Source organism: Phascolarctos cinereus, unplaced genomic scaffold (genome assembly GCF_003287225.1).
Source record: "Phascolarctos cinereus isolate Bilbo 61053 unplaced genomic scaffold, phaCin_HiC Scaffold_5;HRSCAF=322, whole genome shotgun sequence".
NCBI lineage: Eukaryota > Metazoa > Chordata > Mammalia > Diprotodontia > Phascolarctidae > Phascolarctos > Phascolarctos cinereus.
The window spans coordinates 140,231,243-140,251,397 of record NW_027555958.1 but is presented as its reverse complement, the minus strand read 5'-3'; the positions used below and the strand labels follow the sequence as shown (position 1 = coordinate 140,251,397).

Genomic DNA, 20,155 nt, shown 5'->3' with positions numbered 1-20,155 from the left:
AAAAGCTTAGGAAAGCAAATAATTTAACACGATATTTTGACAACCAATTTACATGACATGATGTGTCAGAAAGCAGTGAATAATGAAACGACTGAGAGAAGGGCAAAAGATAAGGAAAATAATCTGAAAATGCAATGAGAAAGGTATTAAATATGCATAAAGACAAAAAAGTATTTAACCAAATGGAAAGGGTCTCATTCAGTTGAACAGATATTAAGCACAGAATGATGAAATAATTCTTCCCTTCAAGAAGCTTATGTTCTACTAGGAGTGGATACAATACGTATAAGATACAAAGTAATTTGAGGAGAAAGGAAACATTAGCAACTGTGGTGATGCATGGAGGAAGTAATACCTGGGGAAAGCCTTGAAGGAAGATAAGAATTCTAAAAGGCAGAATTGAGGCAGGGAGTGAATTGCAGGTGTGAAGGATGGCTTATGCAAATATAAGAGGAGATGAAATGTCAAGGTTAAAAGCATATAATTAGAAGCAAAAATGGAGGCTATTAGAACAAGATCCTGATAATGTAAAACAGTAGGAAACAGTCATCTAAAATAATTTGCAACACATCTAATTTAAAACCTTTAACATGGATACTTTTATCTTGTTTAACCACAAAGCAGCTGGAAATTAAGTTTACTACTGTATTAACTTTGGAGGCAGTTAGGTGGGCTCAGTGGATAGAGTGCTAAGCCTGAAGTCAGGAAGACCCCAGTTCAAATTCAGCTTCAAACCCTTACTAGCTGTGTGACCCTGGGCAAGTCACTTAACCTCTGTTTACCTTAATCCACTGGAGAAGGAAATGGCAAATCACTCTGGTATCTTTGCCAAGAAAACTCCACAGACAGTGGCACACTATGGTCCCATGGGGTCACAAAGTCAGACATGACTGAATAATACTTGAGTCCTGTCCTTGTTTGCAGGGAGCAACATTGATCCTCCTCTCCTCTTAGTATATACCTTTTACAACCAAAGTTCATCTCTGTTTCTTATACATCTATCCATCTAGTCTCTAAAAGTTATTAAGGTAAAACTGTGGCTAGCCTAATATATCACGTGGCTTACGTGTATTTCATTTGCTCAAAAGCAGCTGAGAGGGAAGGTATGGCCAGCCATCTTCCTCCCCTGGACACCAAAGGTCTATCACCTCAAACTTGTAGGAATATTATTGCAAAGTCATTATGTCTCTGCCTCAATTCTTTTTCCACTCCAACCCATCCTTCACTCAGCTGCCAAAGGGATTTTCTTAAAGTGCAGGTCTGATAATGTTACTCCTACCCTCTCTTAAACTCCAATAGCTCATTATTACCTCCAGGATAAAACAGAAGATCGCTGCTTGTCTTGTAAATCTCTTCACGACCTGGCCCCTTTTTATCTTTTCACTTTACTCTTTCTCTCCACATTCTGTAATACCGTGACAATGGCCTTTGTTGTTCTAGTAGATACTGCTATCTTCCATGCCTTGCATGTTTCCCTGGCTTCCTTTGATACTCAGCTTAAATCCCATCTTCTGCAGGTCTTTCCTGGTCACCCCACTTCCACCCAGCCCCCCCCCCCCCGTGCCTTCCTACTGAGATGATCTTCTATCTACTCCGTATATATCTTGTTATGTACGGTGGCTTTCATGCCGTCTCTCCCATTAGCTCTGTTAGGGCAGGAACTGTGTTTTTGCGATTCTTTGGCAAATCCCCATAGCATACCACGATGCCTGCCACATAGAAGGCCCTTAATAAATGATTGTTGACTGACTGAGGCTCTCTTTCTAATTTGTTGGGATTCCCAGTTGGGAGCTTAAGATGAACCAAAGAGATTTTTATTGATACTTTTTATTATAGCTTTCCAAAAGCAACCAATCAATAAACATTTATTAAGCACCCTACTATGTGCCAGGCACTCTGCTGAGTGATGGAAAAGCAGGGAAAAGATTAAATAAATCTAAAACCGGATGCAGGAACCTGGACACAAAATTAATCGGAAGTATTCTAATGATAGGAGGATCTGGTAAATATAGGCATACCTTGGAGACATTGTGGTTTCAGTTCTAAACCACCCCAATAAAGTGAATGTTGCAATAAATGTGCCACATAATATTTTTGGTTTCCCAGTGAATATAAAAGTTATGTTTACATTATACTGTAGTCTATTAAGTGTGCAATAGTATTATGTAAAAAAACCCAATGTATATACCTTAATTAAAAATACTTTATTGATAAAAAAGCTAACTATCACCTGAGCCTTCAGTGAGCTGTAATCTTTTTGCTACCGTAGGGTCTTGCCTTGATGTTGATGGCTGCTGATCAGGGTGGTGGTTGCTGAAGATTGGGGTGGCTGTAGCAATTCCTTAAAAGTAAGACCACAATGAAGTCTGCCATATCAATTGACTCTTCCTAACTGGCCTAATTTCAATATTGTTGTGTCTTAGGGGAGGACAGGGTGAGAGACAGAAATGGGGAATGGCAGGTCAGTGGAGCAACCAGAATACACAGATTTATCAATTAAGTTCACAGTCTTACATAAGCACCAGCAATTACAATATTAACATCAAAGATCACTGATCACAGATCACCATCACAGATGTAATTAGAAAATTTGAAATATTATGAAAATTACCAAAATGTTACATAGAGACATGATGCGAGCACATGCCATAGGAAAACAGGTACCAATAGACTTACTCAATACAGGGTTGCTACAAATCAATTTGTAAAAAAAAAAAAAAAAGCAATATCTGCAAAGTGCAAGAAAACAAGGTAAGCCCATAGAGAAGTGGAGTCACTTTCCTTGGAAGCAAATGGCATCAAGCTATTCCCTCTCTGACTCCCACTCCCACCTACACAAAGCAACTCTTCCCCAGTTCAGATGTCTACAAGGGCATGACTTTTCCCTTAAGTCACTGCTCTTCAACTCACCCTTCAGGGATAGGAGTAGGGGATTTTTAACATTGCTTCAGAGAACAAAGGGGAAGGGAGTTTAAAGCCACTGCCTTCCAGAGACAGGATTCAGTTCTCTACTTAATAAATCTTCCTAACATAACATTGTTGACTCAAAACATGTCAGTTTTTTTGGGTCAGTATTCATTTGATCTCTTTCCTGTGTGGGGGGGGATCTATAATTATACAGGTTAATAAAAATCTCTTTAGTTCATTCTAGTAGCAGCATGCTCTAGATAGAACCTTTGACCACTCCTCACCACACCTACACAATTTTTGTCTCAGATTTTTGCTCTCCCCTTTCTAAATGACAAAGGGAGAGTATCTATCTTTTCCCAGGGCACTCTCAGCCTTCTATGGTCTTTTTTTGTGTGTGTGTGTGTTAGGCAATTGGGGTTAAGTGACTTCCCCAGAGTCACGCAGTTAGTATCAAGTCTTGGGTCTGAGGCCATATTTGAACTCAGGTCCTCCTGACTTCAGGGCCAGTGCTCCATCCACTGTGCCACCTAGCTGCCCCGCTTCTATGGTCTTTGGATCAGAATATGCTGATTTCTGTCCCATCCTACAGATACACATCTCTCATTTGGGAGCATTTTCTAGATCTGTTTGGAGGAGTTTGGGCAGAGAGTTCACTGCACTACTTGTTGCTACTCTACCATCTTAGCTCCATCTCTGCAAGATCGGAGAAAGGAAAATTTGTCTGGCAGGTAACCCTATTTATAATATGATCCTTTCCAACCTTCCAGTCTTCCTTGCATTCTCCAGTCCTTTCTTCCATACACTCACACACACACACACACATATCATCTCTATGCCTTTGCCTTGGCTGCCCTTTCTCACTTCCACCTCTTAGAATCCCTGAATTCCTTTCACATTGTAGACTTGGAGCCTGTAGTACAGACCTTTTGCAGATAAACTTCTCTCTAGCCAAAAAGAAGAAAATAAACAAGAGGGTCATTGTAGCTTTTTTAAAAAACATAGAAGGAAATGGAAGAGTTCAGAGGGAAACACAAGTAAGACAGCTTTGAAAGTAACATGTTAATTTTATTGCATACTTTAAAAAAATCAAGCTGTATATAATAGTTCAGTTTCACAAATAATTCTTTTTATATTTTCTTATATTTGTTAAATTCAAAATTTTAAAGAAATAAAAACAATGTAGTTACTTCTTTTTATTATTGTTATACTATCTTTACCTTGCAGGAGCAGATTGTTTCTTTTTCCCCAAATATCTGCTAGGTAGGTACTTTTTTTTTTTTAATCATTCAGTAGATTTGGAACAATTTAATAAGAAAAATGCATAACTCACCTTTAAGTATGACAACTATTTTAAGCCCTTTGCCACAAGATAACTTAGCTATATGAAACCAAGGATTTTCATGGTTGCTTCCAATCTCATTACGTTGACAAAACTGTTACTTGCACACTAGTGACTATAAGCTAGAGTTAGTAAGCATGCTTATTTCTTTTTAGGCAATTGGGAGAAAGCATGTTTAAAGAAAAAATAGCCTGGTATGTCATGGGGGATATGGTGGATTTACAGTAATGTTTTCAAAAATCAGTTATTTGGTATAGTTAGTGTGAATCTGAAAAAAATCACTCCTTCTTACTGAAAATGGGAGCTAGGCTGGGGAGGCTCTTTCTGTGCTGCAGGAAATGAAGAGAGAGAGAGAGAGAGAGAGAGAGAGAGAGAGAGAGAGAGAGAGAGAGAGAGAGAGAGAGAGAGAGAGAGAGAGAGAGAGAGTGTGGTGTGTGTGTATGTGTGTGTGAATTATCTCACTGGTACCTATGTTGCTGTTGCAGGGGCCCAGGGTTTGGTCATAACCACTTAAAATGGCTGACTTCTTATGCAGTAGGGGAGAAGCTGGAAGTTTGTGCGTTCGTTTATTTAAGGCAGTGACTGGGGACAGAGTAGGGCAATATTAGCTGATAATGGGTGAAGGAAGTAGTGGTGGGATTGTGTTGAGAGGGTGACATATAATTGATTTTCTGTGATTGGTTGGTCCCACATCCTTTGGATTTTCTCAGACACCTATCACAGTGTACCACATTAACTTGGAAACCACAGGGCTAGATACCAGCACTATTAGATGAATCTGGAACTGGCTGAATAGCTAAACTCAAAGAGTAGTCATTAATGGTTCAGCATCAATATAAAAAATCTCCAGTGCTGTTTAACATTTTTATTAATGAACTAGATTAAAGTCATATTTTTCAAATTTGCGGGTGGCACAAAGATGGATTATACCCCCACAATTATAAATGTTAGGATTCAAAAAGGCTGAAAAATTGGTTCAAATTCAGTAAGATGAAATTTAATAAGGACAAATGTAAAGTAGTATAGTTGGGTTAAAAAAATCAGCTTTCCAAAATAGATGAGATGTTGTTAGAGAGCAGTTTATGTGAAACAGGTCTGTACTGCAAGCCCAATATGACTCAATAGTGTGTAATGTAGTTTTAGGTTAGATTAAGAGTCTAGATCCAAATAGAGAACTTCCATATATTCCTAATTTAATGCTTCAGAGTAGTATAGAAGTTGTCCTAGATTCTCAAAGCCTATTACAGAAGGGTACAAGATCTGAAGGTTCTACCACATCAAAGATTTTGTGTACAGTGCTAGCAAGAGACTGTTTCTGCTTTTTGAAGACCTAACTATCTAAAGATAGAGAAGCCACTTAATGATGAATTCTTTGTTCCTGTCAACCCATGAAACAAAGAAAAATACAAAATGGGCTTCAAAGCCGCGTGGCCCCCTTATGCTTAAGAAAATAACCAAACTTTATTAATGCCTTGTTTTTATATCATTCATTTCTGAATATTTCCTCCTTCCCTTTGAGCCTTCCTTTGTATCTCACACACACACACACACATATATATCACACACAAACATATGTGTGTATATGTATATATTATACCTATATATACGTGTGTATATACATATATATACATATATATATGTATACACACACACACACACACACACAACAAAATGTATATTATATTTTTTGCGAGGCAATCGGGGTTAAGTGACTTGCCCAGGGTCATGTATCAAGTATTTAAAAAAAAAGTTTGGCAAAACCAACTGTAACACTGACTTTATCAGCTCTTGCAATATTCCACACTGCCATTAAATAACCCTTCACCTCTTATCAACACCAAAATATGCAAAAAGTCAGCCAGAAATCCAGGAAAGCCAGTGCTAGTGCAGGCAAATGAGCAAACAAGAGCTGGGGTATGTGTAGCCTCCCAGAGTCTTTGGTTGGAGGCAACAAGAGGAGAGCTCTCTCAATGAAGACCCATCAGATTCAAAATGTCCCATGGAATGAAATTGACCAATGTAATGTGGAAGCATTCCAAGCAAAATAAGCCAGCCACTCAGGGACCACAAGGTCGCTAACATTTTGTCCTGAGATTCCAAAGAAGGCTCTGAAAACCTAGTTCTCAGAAGCTCAAGGACTAACTATGAGAGGTACTGATTAGTGCAGGAACCCTGGTGACCTGTGGCAATAAGCAAGGTTAACTAATTCAACCACAGGCACAGCACAGGGAAGAGCCTGGAGCTATCACAATGCCCCAATTCAGGAACTAAAAGGTAGAGAAGTGAGAGATCCCCAAGAGGAGGGTAACATCATAAAACTGTAAGAAAGCCCAAAGGAAAAAATGGATTTCCCACAAAGACTAAATGAATAGAAGAAATGAAGCAAGTGATAAAAAATGAAATAAAAGCTCTTGAGGAAAAGAACTAGGAGTAAAAAATAGCTTAGAAGAGAAAGTGGCAAACCTTCCTCATAATGGACTCCCTTAAAACTAGAATAGACCAAACAGATATTAATGACTGCATATAAGAGTAAGGAATATTAGAATCAAAAGAATGGAAAAAACAGGTTATATAAAAATCTGATATAAAAAACAACTGGAACAGGTTAAGGAGAGAGAACTTAAGAATCACTGGACTCTCTCAAAACTATCTTTAAACAAAAAGCCTAGACACATTTACAATGCCAAGAAATCACAAATGAAAACTGTCTAGCTATATTAGAACCAGGGCAAAGTGGGATTGAAGGAGGATAGTATTGGGGAGGAAATAATCTTCAGCAAACAAACTTCCTAATTCCCTGAATAGGGGATTAAAAGGAAAAAGAAAACCAAAGAACTAGAATGTAAAGGTACCCATCAGTTGGGGAATAGATGTGCAAATTGTGGTATATGATGAAGAGACAATTTCAGAAAATGCTGGGTAGTAAGAAATGATGGAAATTAGAAAGAAAAGAACTAGGAAAACAATTTATATGAGGATAGCATTATAAAGAAAAATAACTTTGAAAGACTTAAGAATTTTGATCAGTGAAATGAACAACCAAGTTTTTATAGGACCTATGATACCTACTACCTCCTGATAGAAAGGTGATTAATTCAAGGTGCAGAAAAAAAATACATTTTTAGACATGGCCACTGTATTTGTATTTTGCTTGACTATGATGTTATAATTTTTTTCTTTCAGTTTTTGACTTGAGGAAAGGGAGGTTTGGTGAGGATGTAAGAAGTAGTTTGGTAATGGTGATGCCAAACAGAAGAAGACCAGTGAAACATTTCTAAAAATGAATAGTGGAGAAAGTGAAGGAAATATCAAAGGAAAGCAGAGATGGGAAAGAGAGTTTTGAGAGTAATGTGTGGAATTTGTTATACACTTAATGAAAAAAGCAGGTGGTACATGAATATTATGGAATAGTACTGTGCTTTAAGAAATGTGAATACAAAAAACAGACTTACATGAACTAATGCAAGTTAACACATTGAAAAAAAAGTCCACTATACGCAAGTACTACAAAGTAAATGAAAAAAAAACCCCACAAAACAAAGATGAATGTTTCAAAAATACAAAAAACATGCTCAGCCTCACAAAGAAGAGAAGACACCTTACCCCTAACCCCAACTCCTCTGAAGAGGTGGGGAATGGGGAGGTCTACAGATGTGTAACATTGCATATAGTCAGTCAAATTTTTTTCAAAGTATTTATTGGCTTTGCTGACTCATTTCTTCCAGAGAGTCAGCCAATGGAACTAAGAATCTTTTAAAAAGAAAAAGAGAAAATTCAAAGCGGGAAATTTTGGGTACATAAGAACAAAAGTATCAATAAAGTTTTATTCTAAAAATCAGGCAGTATGAGGTGGAGATTCATGGTTTTGCGTGCAAACCTCTTTTTGTGTTTTGCTGAGTATATCAAAATGCTCTTTTCCTTGGTGTTTAAATTTAGAATTAAAAAAAAAATAATTAGAAGAAAAGGAAGGCATATGGAGGGCAGTTATATGGAAGAAGGATGACTTGTTATGCTTTGTGCTAGAAGGACATGGATGGAAATTGCAGAAGATTTCAGGTGTCTATAAGGAAAAAATGCCAAATTAGAATGCCAAAGTGGAATGGGCTGCTTTAAGGACTCTTCAAGCAGAGGTGGAGAACAACTTGTAAATATGTAGTAGAGGGAATTCCTTCTTGGTTATGGGTCACTGAAATTCTGAGATTCTTTGATTCTGTAAAATTATTCAATGGGAGTCAATTAGGCACTCTAAATTGTATGAACTTGCAGGCCACTAGTCTGCTAAACTTCATAAAAGGCTTGCTTATTAATTTCTTCCTACATGCTAAACACTGTGTTAGACATTAGGGAATGTTTTGGTAAGACATTATCTATGCCCTTTTAACTCATGGCCTTTTAATGATGCTATGTTAAGACACATGAAAAGAGAACTGGTTGTCCTGAAATTCTGAATATGAGGTTGTAAAGACAAAACATCTGTCCCTGAGGAGTAAAAATACATGGAAGACTCTAACTGATCAAAGGCCAGAGAGTTTTTTAAGTGAAAATCAAAACTGAAAACACTCCAACAGTATTTCAGCTAGATTTTTTTATCAAAGTTCACCAGTTATATTAAGGATTCTAATATCTGTCATTTTTGTTTGGTGTTGATGTTAAGAATTTTAAAAACCAAAAGTTTTTTTTTTGGTTGGGCAATGGTGGTTAAGTGACTTGCCCAGGGTCACACAGCTAGTAAGTGTTACGTGTCTGAGGCCAGATTTGAACTCAGATCCTCCTGAATCCAGGGCCGGTACTCTATCCACTGTGTCACCTAGCTGCCCCTAAAAGTTTTTTTTTTTAAAGCAAAGTTTTTGAAGGGCAGTTCTGTAGAAGAAGGATGACTTCTTATGCTTAGTCCCAGAAGGAAATGGTTTAGAGAATGCAGTTTAATGTAAGTTACACATGATGATGGAATAAATTAGATCATAAATTTCCTTAATCTGCTTTTGGCATAATGACTGAAGGAAAATATTTAGATACATTGTATCACATTGTAAAAATTTTTTAGAAAATCTAACCTGAAATTTCAAAATATATAAAAAAAACTAACTACTAGAAATAAAGGAGAATGATTAAGTATGTTCTAACAAAATTTATTATGCAGTAATTACAAAGGTTAAAGACTCTTCCATTTAAAATAAAAATAACAGGTATAATTGCATACATAATGTAGTACCTTGTAGAGTGCTTTCAACAAATATCACAGGAAATACAGTGTATTTTCAAATTGGAGAGACAAATACTTTCTCATTCACAGTGTTTGACATTATAGGAAAGCCTGTTCACATAATAATTTGTAATAAAGTCATGCTGTTATTAACAGTCCACACAATGCTGTGTCAAAATAATTCTCTCAGAATGTGAAGTACCGGGCGAACCATTCCTGACGTTGTGGATCTGGAGAAGCCACTGGTGAAGCTTCACTCTGAGGAGGGCTAATTCATTAAAAAAAAAAAAAGAAATTAAATACAGCATTAAGCTTTGATACAAAACAAACTGAGACAAAGGATAGTAATACAGAACTTAACAGATTCTCCATATCAGAAGCTATGTTTTGAGCATTTTACAATCTATCTGGCAATATCCACTCCACTGGAGTGCATCAGCAGCTCAGATGAGAGTAATTAAAGAGCCAAAGCATAAGAATAAGAATAATACACTGAAAAAATAAGATGTCAAATTTTTTTTTAAAAGTCTGGGAAGAGCTATAGGAGAGGATAGAGTATAAGTATATTTTTAGCATTTGTTTCCCACTTAGCTTTAATCTGATCTTCTGAATTCAATAAGGCATCAGATTCTTAAAAGAAACTGCTTGCAAACTTCATCTAGTAAATGAATCAAAGTGTGCTATTATTTTACAAATATTTTATAGTTTCATGTAATCTTTTTTTAAAAAATGGTATGTTTAATGCCAGTTTACTGTCTTCCCCAAATTCTGTAATTACGATTATGAAAGGTAGAAAAAATGGTTGATAAGAAACTTAATACTAATTAACAGTTTAAGGAGCTAGTCAATAAAACAAAAGAATCCCTACCGTCTTTTGGGGAAATTATAAGTCACGCAACAATTTGTAATGAGAACTCCAGTAGTCATATTCCATGAGTTCATGCACATGCATCTTACTGATTCCTGAACATACTCATGCACAGGGAAAAATAAGCAACACAAAATATTTAACAGAATATACTTTAACATGAATTAGAATGTTCTTTTTTATTTATGATTTTTTACTCTTCTATTTTGAAGTATCTGTCACTAACCATATGGCTAATTATTCACTTGAAACTAGTTTAAATATCTACCTTTGGAAGTCTACTATTATTCAGTGTCTAGTGACAGTGAATATATTGCTAACAGAAGGGGTCAAATAAATGAAAAGTAACACTATTCACTATCATGTATTAAGCAAACAGGAAATTCTAGCAGTGCACAAATTTTAAGTTATCTGGGAACGAAAAACTTGAATTTCCTTCATAATTCATTAAATTATATGATAATCAACAACTATAAGGTAATTTATTTTTCTTTAGATATCTGAGTGATGACATTTTATGCTGAGTAGTACTGCATTAATTTTTCAGAGTTTGTATGTTTCCTATTTTGGCAATAAACATAAACTAATAAAAACTACTGAAGTCCAGCACGTAAGGACAACAGAAAAAAGAAAATACTTCCATAACATTGAAAACAATGTTACATTATTACTAATTGAAAAAATTTTAAATTTTGCAATGTAAACTAACTATTAAAAGGCAACTGGCAAAACAACTATAGAGTTCATAGAAAGCACTTGGAAACTTAAGAATTATATTATTTAAGATTTTAGGAAATAGATTCATAACTTAAAAGTCATTTAGGAAATATAATTTAAACAAGAAAAAGGAAGTATCATAATAATGAGGCTACAAACATAAAAATATAATTTCACAGAAATATTGGTACTCCTAAGCTATTCTTATGCCAGTGAATTTGTGTTACTAAAAAGGCAAGTTGTTTAAGTTAAAAAAAAAATCACTGGTGAGGCAATGCTCACCTCAAAAACGTCTTGGGCTCTTTGGATGGCATGACTGTCTGTGGAAGTGGTTTGCTGCTGTTGAACTCAATATCATGGATGGGTGAATTAGGAATGGGATCCAGGCGGTTAGGATGTCCATTGCCCACTCCACTAGGTTCCAGGGCACTTAGATTGGGAACACTCACAAACCTGTTTGTTGATTTATCATTCTTCTTCTTTTGCTGCATTAAAAATAACACACTGTGAGGAAAGTCCCTACATCAGGACAAATGAGAGGATATGGGAATAACAGAAGAAACTTTTCATGGGACTATTTTGGTGATTCCATCTTAAACTTGAATGTCAGACTAGTGTTACCCAAAGCGCAGTCTGGGAAATTCTTGGAAGCTTTCTCTAATAATCTCTTTGGAATCCTCATAGCCAGAAAGGAAGTATTACAAATTGGGAAGAAATGGTAATGAGAATTAAAGGGGAGGGGAAGGCATATTCTGGGGGGAAAAAGAATATATTAGGAGTAAAATAGAAATCAAGAGGAACTGCAGATACCATTACGTTAAAGGTACTGATTAAATAAACATTGGGGAAAGGACAATTAGATATAACATTTAAAAAGAATAGGGTCCATGAAATCTAATCAGCTATTGAGAGAAAGAAGTCTTTGGCTCAAAAAAAATGTGTAATAAGAAAATGCTTCAAGCCATCTGCTTTGATACATAGATTCATCATAACTCTCATGAAGAAAGGTTTTGACCACAGTACCCATGTTATTACATAGGGATAAATTTAATTTGGAAAAACTAAAAGAAATTCCTTATTTCCATTCAAGACAAGTAGCTGAGTTATAAAAATGATCATACTTTCAAATTCAGTGAAGAGTATTCAGGAAGACAGACAATTAAATCTGCCTAATTAGATCTAATTTACTAATTAATAGATAATGACATTAATTTGTACAGACATTAAAAAACCCTTTAGGCTAGAGAACTCACAGTCAATCTATATTTATTTCAATCTTCATCCCACAGGAATCTTTGAAATTATCAGTGGTAAAATAAGAGACAAGTTCATGAATCCCCAATGACTACCAATCTGAAAATAATTTAACACTAAAACCATTATGATTCCTAAGCAAGCCCTAAATTAGTCTGAAGATGGACTTCAGCCTTATTTCCTTCCCCAGCCTGTATAAGACCTGTAACTTATAAGTGGTGCTATTTTTCCAGTGTATTCTTCCCCCATCCCTCTACTCAATATTATTTAGGTGAATGGCCTATATTTGGATTGATACAGTAATTTTTCACTTTCATCACTAGAATCAATGAAGATTATTTTGTTGTACAATAATGTTAACAATAAGATTGTTACTAACAATCTTATTAACAATAAGTTTTATTAGCAATTATATTAACAATAATGTTAATAATGTTAACAATAAGAATAAACACACAGCAAAAGATTACAGTCAGTTATTTTACAGTGAAATTAAAATGCAACAATTACAATTTATGGAACAGTTTCTGAAAATCTGACATAGGAAATTATTTGTAATTTTATGTTAAAATGAGATATCCAAATTAACTAGTTAGGGAAAGAGTGTTTTAAAATATATTTTGTCAATAGATGCAACTACTACATATTTATGTAGTAGTTAGTTTCCAACTATTTAGCCATCTTTCTCTATAGTTGAAGTAGCTAAATCATATAGGCTCAGTAAACATACTATTCAGGCACAAAACAACAGAGGTAGAACATCTCTCATTAAAGTAAAAACTCAAATGTTAAAACTAATAACCATTAGGAATACAGCAAGTTAAAAACTTGATGGAGATATAAGTTCTGAATTTCCCTTTTTTAATCACTAAGTAGCCTAATAGAAACTTTTAAGATGTATCTTTCTGTATTTCAGGTTGTTGGGATAACTGAATAAAGTATTAAAGTTATAAATTTGTTCTCAGTGAAATTAATTACAAAATATAGAATCCCATCCTAAGAAATCTACTTTCCTCAAATCTTATATCTTTACTCTGAAGACTTATCTCCATTTAAGAATTCCCAACAGCTAAATTTTAATGACCTTAATTTATGAAATACCTAAATCTGAACTTAGGAAAATTTACCTTACCAAAAAAAAAAATGATGGATAGATGGTAGGAACTAAATTTTGTATCCTAATGTGTTGCAAACTGCAGGCCCCAGTCATAAAATATTAATATAGGCTTCTGGCTGAGAGCCTGAAGGAAGTTTGGCCAAACTCACTGCTGGGCTACTAAGTTAGACTTCTAATAAAATCTGAAAATATTATCCATGATAATGGTTTACAACCTCTTTGCATATGAGGATGTCTTTTTAATATAAAAAAAAAGTCAAAGGCTCCCACGTAAGAGTAGTTATGTTAATGGCCATTTATGGTAGACCCATGATGTCTTAAATGACTATGAATTTGGTAATAATTTTACACGAATTTGTACTTTGTCATAATAACATCCATATATCTTTGAACAATAGTAACACATGGAATGAGACATTATTCAGTCTACAGAAAGCATGTGTGCTTATTTTATTGTGCTGTCATTTAATGAGATGGACTCTATGCAGTAACTCCTACAGCAGGAGTACCTAGCCTACAGGCTGAGAACCACTTACCTATAGTATAATAATAATAATAATAATTAATTATTATTGTTCGTAGTAGTAGTAGTAGTAGTAGTAGTAGTAGTAGAGTACTATTATTCACACTAGGTAATAATATAAATAGCTTTTATCATTCTTGATTTTTTTTAGACTAATATTGTTCTCTGTCTCCACATATATTATCACTATGTAAATACTGTTAAAATAGACAAACATTTGGTATTCAATAGTTATTTATTAAACATTTACTATGCACCGGACACAATAAGGGATTATGTTATATATGGCACATGATTCCATGTATATGGGATCTTTATTAACTTCATTTACCTTTGAGGTTGTTCTACGTGAGAAGAACTGAACCAAGGATCATAATACGAATGCAAATATAATCTTCAAAAAGAACCACAGGATGCTGAGAGGAGTTAGTCAAAGCACTCTCTGAAAGTTTATATCTACCAAAGAGTACATGTTCTGATCAGGTACTCTCATGGTTTATCTGAGGCTTTCAGTTATGGAAGAGCTGAGTAGTACCTCAGGTTCAGGAATACCCTATTAACTACAACAGAAGATCATAACTTACTTCAAGGACTTATAATCGTATCAATATGGGTACTTTCTCTACTGCAGATCACAACACTTTAACTTAGTAATTTTTGAGAGCTGCTTTGGATGACAAATTAATCATTCTGTGGCCAACCTCCTGATAAAGTTCTTCAAACTTGACTAGGCTGGTCCTTGGACACCAAATATGCAATCCATCACTGAGTCCAAACCTAAAACCTTTCAGTTCAGTTATAGCTGAGATAGCTTGCATTCCCCTAAGATAGTCTTTGAGAACCCAGGGTTACCCTCCATGCCACAATAAAACATTGGAATTGGACTATGGTATAGTAGGTCTTTAGCAGAAGACACAATATGGATAAGTGGGGAAAATGTTAAGAGATTTTCTTACAGATTTTTATTAAGAGAGTGAAACAACAAAATGAGTATCCTAAAAGTTCAAGAATTCTTAAAGTATCAAAATCTTATGCTAATACTTAATTGTGGGGCAGGCAGGTGGTGCAGAAGATAGTGTATTGGGCCTGAAGTCAGGAAGACATCTTCCTGAGTTGAAATCTGGCCTCAGACACTTATTAGTTGGGTGACTTTGGGCAAGTCACTTAATCCCGTTTGCCTCAGTTCCTCAACTGTAAAATAAGATGGAGAAGGAAATGGCAAACAACTCCAGTATCTTTGCCAAGAAAATCCAAAATGGGGTTATAAAGAGTTGGACATGACTAAAACAACTCAACAAAAATATCTCATTGTGGTATGAGGAGACTCTCAGTTCTCAAAAGTTGTATCAATGGAGTGTAGGCTCTGGCAGGTTTCACCATGATGGAAAATCTTTTGAGTATCATCTGGATGACAGACTGATTCTGTTAAGGATTAATCCTAAATAAGTACAGAAGCTTCAATTAGTAGGTTGGTAACTAAGTAGTGAATTTTCCTTGTCTGTGGAAACTCCTGAAACAATATTATTACATAATGGACTAAAGCTGCTATTAGCCAAATTTTGAAACTGGATATAGGCAAAAATGCATAGGTTTGGCTCCCTATTATTTGAAAGGTCAAAAATATTAGACTGGTCTTTTTCGGGAACAAGTTTAATCTTATTAATACTACTTACGGTATCTTTCCATTTATCAGTCAAGTTTATATAACACATTCTCTCATAACAGTATTTAAAGAACATACCTTCATAAGCGGGTTAATAACACCAACATTAGGATTTGCATTGAACACTTTATTGAAGTTAGTTTCTCGATTGACTAATTCCAGTTGATAAAATTTATTATCATCCTAGGAACAAGAAATATTGACATTTTAGAACACTTTCAAAATAGAGATTTAAATATCTAATTAAGGAAAGAAAATCAGGAACTCAAAATCTTATGGAAGTGAATGAATGTTGAAAACTAAAAATAAATATATTTTAAAGATAATAAAAAAGGAAAGAGGATTCAAAAAATCTAATTAAATGTTTTAAAACTTATATGTAAATATTAGCTATTTACAATTTAAAATAAAAGCCATTTATAAATGCTTATAAATGCTGTGTTCACTATTTTCTAGGGAGAGTCAGTTGCCAGTGACCAAGATAGATAATGGTACCTAATTAAACTTAAAACATTGTTCCTCCCCAACTTATAAATCTATTTTTCCAACTGTTCAAAATCCTATTTCTTCATGGATTGAAAATGAGTATTTTTACTTGGATCTAGCCCTGTTCTATTGGTCTGGCTACATAGTTTCTGGTAGCTCTTTATGCCTACAGTGCATGCTCAGTTTATATAGTTAGTTAGGTCTCTAGAAAATCATGGTTAGATGCTCTTAACCCATCCCATTACCCCTAGTCTAGTCTAACATGCCACTTAATACATGAATTCCCTCCACTCTATCCACTGTGCCACCTACGGGCCCATATAAGCTTCCTTATATCAAGCTAAAATTTGCTTTCTTATATCTTTGATCCATTCATCCCAGTCCTTTCCCCTGGAAACTACACAAAATAAGTTTACTTGCATAACTTCACATCAGATGGTTGACACTATGCTAAGTCTTCCTCTACCAGACTATAAATTTCATGAAGGGAAGCAATATGTATTGTCTAAGCTTTGTATCTATCTACTCTGTGGGTAGCACAGTACTCTGCATTCATTCGGTGCTTTATAAATGGTTTGAACTGAACATTTTGTTGATAAGGCAAAAGTGCTCCATAAACTGGTGCTGGGCTCAGACTCTTTCTAAATGCTGCCTAACTATTCTCATACAGTGAGCATTTCCCAATTCCTAGCAGAGAAGATCAATAAGAAAATTAGTGAATTAGCATTTTCTGTTTCCATCGCAAAGGAAAACTATATGTTAGCTTAAAAAATAATGCCTGACTTAGAAATGCCAATATATATAATTTTTGTTCTGATTCCCTGTGCGAATCTCAAATATTACAAAATTCATTTACCCTTAGGCATTAATGCCTGCTGACTGAAAGCAAATCTTATTATTTAAAACTAACAACTGGTTACCCTTAACAATTGAAATATAAGCAAGATGCTAATTCACATCTACGTCATTTGTTATAAGTTATTTTTGAGCCACATTTGTATGTTATAAGCACTCACTTTCAATAGGAGAATAAAACTAGTAAGGACATTTTATTAGATACTGTGCATAAAGGTTCATTTACATCAATCACATTTCAACTAAAAAGAACACAGAATATCTTACAATTAGTTTCTTTATGACTTGGTCTCTCTCTGCAAGCAAGGTTTTCAAGTCTGCAATCATCTGTAAATCTTCGGTTCGTGACTCTCTCTTTACATATTTTTCTTCCATGTCTTCTAGTCTTTTTATGAAAACAGTAATATCTTTAGTTTACTGCTGACACAACTGAGTTCTCTTGCAATACCAACAATTTCAAAAGAGTCTAATTGGATAATAATAGAAAACATTTATTTTCCTCAAAAACTTTAGCTTAATATTTTTGTTTATTCAGGTATAAAACGGTCTGAATTAAAACAGCAACATCAATTTCATCAAAATGTTTAACTGAAAAATATTTTGTAGTGAAATGACCACTGTTAACACAATTATTTTAAGTAACTCAAAAGCAACTAGGTAGTTAGAGGGTATATGCCTGGCCTAAGAAATATGGGTTTGCCATTTTAAAAGATGAGAATGCTTTTAGAGATAATTGTTAAAAAAAATTACCACTATATAAGATTTGGTGAGAGGCAGCATGGCATAATGGATAGAAAGTTGGCTTCTGGAGTCAGGAATTTCAAGCCCTGGTCCTGGACATGTATTAGCTGTGTGACTCTGAGGGAATCAACATCTTAAGGCCCCAAGCAACTTTCTAAGACTATATAAGTTGCAGCATGGCTGCCAAATAACTACATTGGTGGATGGAGTTTCCTCACTGGGAGCTCCCGACACCACTGACTCTACCCCCATCCCTCCTTTGAAAAAAGACTTGATAGAGCATGTAATGAGAAGAGGGAACAGATACAGAAGGGGAAACGAAGACATACAAATGACACCATAATTTCTTAAATTGTATAAATAAATAGTATAATGCTGACAGAGTATTAAAGATTATGCTAACCATGCTACATGAAACCTAGTTTTTTCAGTGACCAAGCAGAATTAAATTCATCCCAATTCTGACAAGGGTGGCATTAGCAATGATAATAAAAAGAAATTCTAGGAGACACTGAAGAAATTATTTTACAAGCAGAGGCAAAGCAGAAGTGTTAACAGATCCAAGGAGAAGATGGAAACAGGGTGAGGAAAGCACACACGCATGCACGCGCGCACACACACACGAAACTGACAAATCCTGAGTATGTTGACTACAGAACTTACAGGATATTCTAGAAGAGAAGCTTAGAAATAACACTTCTTTGTTTTAATAGAACGTTAAGTTTGCAACGTTTGCTTTTAGTACTACAGAGTTTAAAAGTTCTTTGGAAATGGGGGAAAAATTTCCCAAATGTATATATTTGTTAATAGAGGAAAATTCAAGTTGCAACTACCTTGGATGGAAAAAATATAACGTTCATTCTGGATGTTCCTCTAATTTTGGTTCGGTTTTTAATTGGAAGTTATCTTGTAAAATACTGACTTGCTAGAGACAATTTTAAACCACTGAAATCAATAAAATTATAACTTAACCAGAATTTCACAACAGGCATTCTTAAAACAGTTTAGAGAAGGCGGCTAGCTTATTCCCAGTCAGAGTTATTAGTCTGGGAGGGCAGATCAGGACCACTAATCACAAGGAGATTGTTCTCCCTTTTTCCTGAGTTAAGGACAAGCCTATTTTGAGGCTACCTAGATTAGATGTAGGGACTAACATCTGAATAGGGCAGGAATAGCAAAAGCACTCTCAACCTACTCGGGTACCTAGACAAGGTCCATATGTCATGACTATGCTTAGCATCTTTTACACAGACTCTTTCTAGCCAAGATTCAAGTGATTATCTGCAGCATATTCTTATTGGAGCCAGAAGATGTCACTATAAGATTCTTCATCACAATAGCAAAACACATGACAAAGTGGGTTTCATGAAGTATAACTAGAACACTGAGGAGGTAGTGGTGAAAGGGATATTAGTTTTGAGCCTTATTTATATCCAAGGATAGTGAAAAATCATTACAATCGGCTCAGTCCACTATACAAAATCAATTTAGCAGCATCACTAATCATTAGCAATAATAGAACTGAATTATTAAAGGAAAGTGAGTTGATTAAATTGAGGAACATATATAAATTTTAAACATAAATGTGAAAACATCTATGAAGAAGATAACACAGGCACGATGCTATACAATTGCAAACATTTCTCTAGCATTATTAGGCCTTCAAAATTCTACCAGAAAAACAGAAATTTTAGCACTAGCACATTTAGCCAATGCCTCTTGGAATTATTCTGACCTGATCTGATACCCTAAGGGTAACAAAGTATTTCTAACAGGAAGTACATGTAGAGGTGACACTGAAACAAAGATCTTTCTGAAAATTAAACATAAAATAATTTTTTAGGAGAGGCTGTGTTTCTGATCCTTCTCATAAGGTCCACTGTTGGAATCTCATTAAGCAAACATGAATCTCTTTTTAATCCTAGGCAGACACTCCAAAAGTTAAATGCTGGTGGATAACTCTTTACGAAGACTAATACACATATTTGAATTTTAGAAATAATGTGGAAAATCCTACCAGAAAGTTTCTGAATTGACAAACTAAGAATGTTATTCTTTTAAAAACCAAACAACTGACTGCAAATTTTGTACGCATACTATATTTTTGATCAAGTCACTGACAAAAATTTGGAACAGAATGAGGCCAAGAATAAAGCACAGAGTCACACACCTACAGGTTAATATTATTCCATGAATCAATACCCTTTGCATGTATGATTTGACCCAGTTGCAAATTCAACTTTATGGATTAAAACTTTTTTCTTCATACATTGTCCTCATGAAGTAGAATTTTATATTCTGGACTAAAGTAATAGGTCCAATACAGTGTGTTTTTATAGTTACAGGAGTAGGATTAACACTTGTCTCTCTCATGAGGTTACTGTAACTACCTGAATAGTAATTCTAACATTATTGGGACTGACTTATCTGAAATATCATTGGTATGGGTATTTTCCCTTTACTGAAGTAGATCAGAACC

At 34.9% G+C, this 20,155-nt stretch overlaps 1 protein-coding gene across 7 annotated transcripts in view; it reads right to left on the bottom strand.

Moving 5' to 3' along the window:
• Positions 1-9,362: 9,362 nt before the first annotated feature.
• The window catches only part of FAM184A (family with sequence similarity 184 member A), a 106,833-nt gene continuing 96,040 nt past the window's right edge, over positions 9,363-20,155 (bottom strand). For 5 of the 7 annotated variants that reach the window (XM_020971630.2, XM_020971632.2, XM_020971631.2 and 2 more), the window contains 4 exons: positions 17,203-17,320; positions 15,673-15,777; positions 11,320-11,522; positions 9,363-9,720 (listed from right to left, as the gene is read on the bottom strand). In XM_020971630.2, the coding sequence (XP_020827289.1) occupies positions 9,639-9,720; positions 11,320-11,522; positions 15,673-15,777; positions 17,203-17,320 (508 nt within the window). In that variant the 3' untranslated portion in view covers positions 9,363-9,638. Of the gene's footprint in view, positions 10,416-11,319; positions 11,523-15,672; positions 15,778-17,202; positions 17,321-20,155 lie in introns of all 7 variants that reach the window. The other 2 variants (XM_078155179.1, XM_020971635.2) reach the window with 2 other exon arrangements.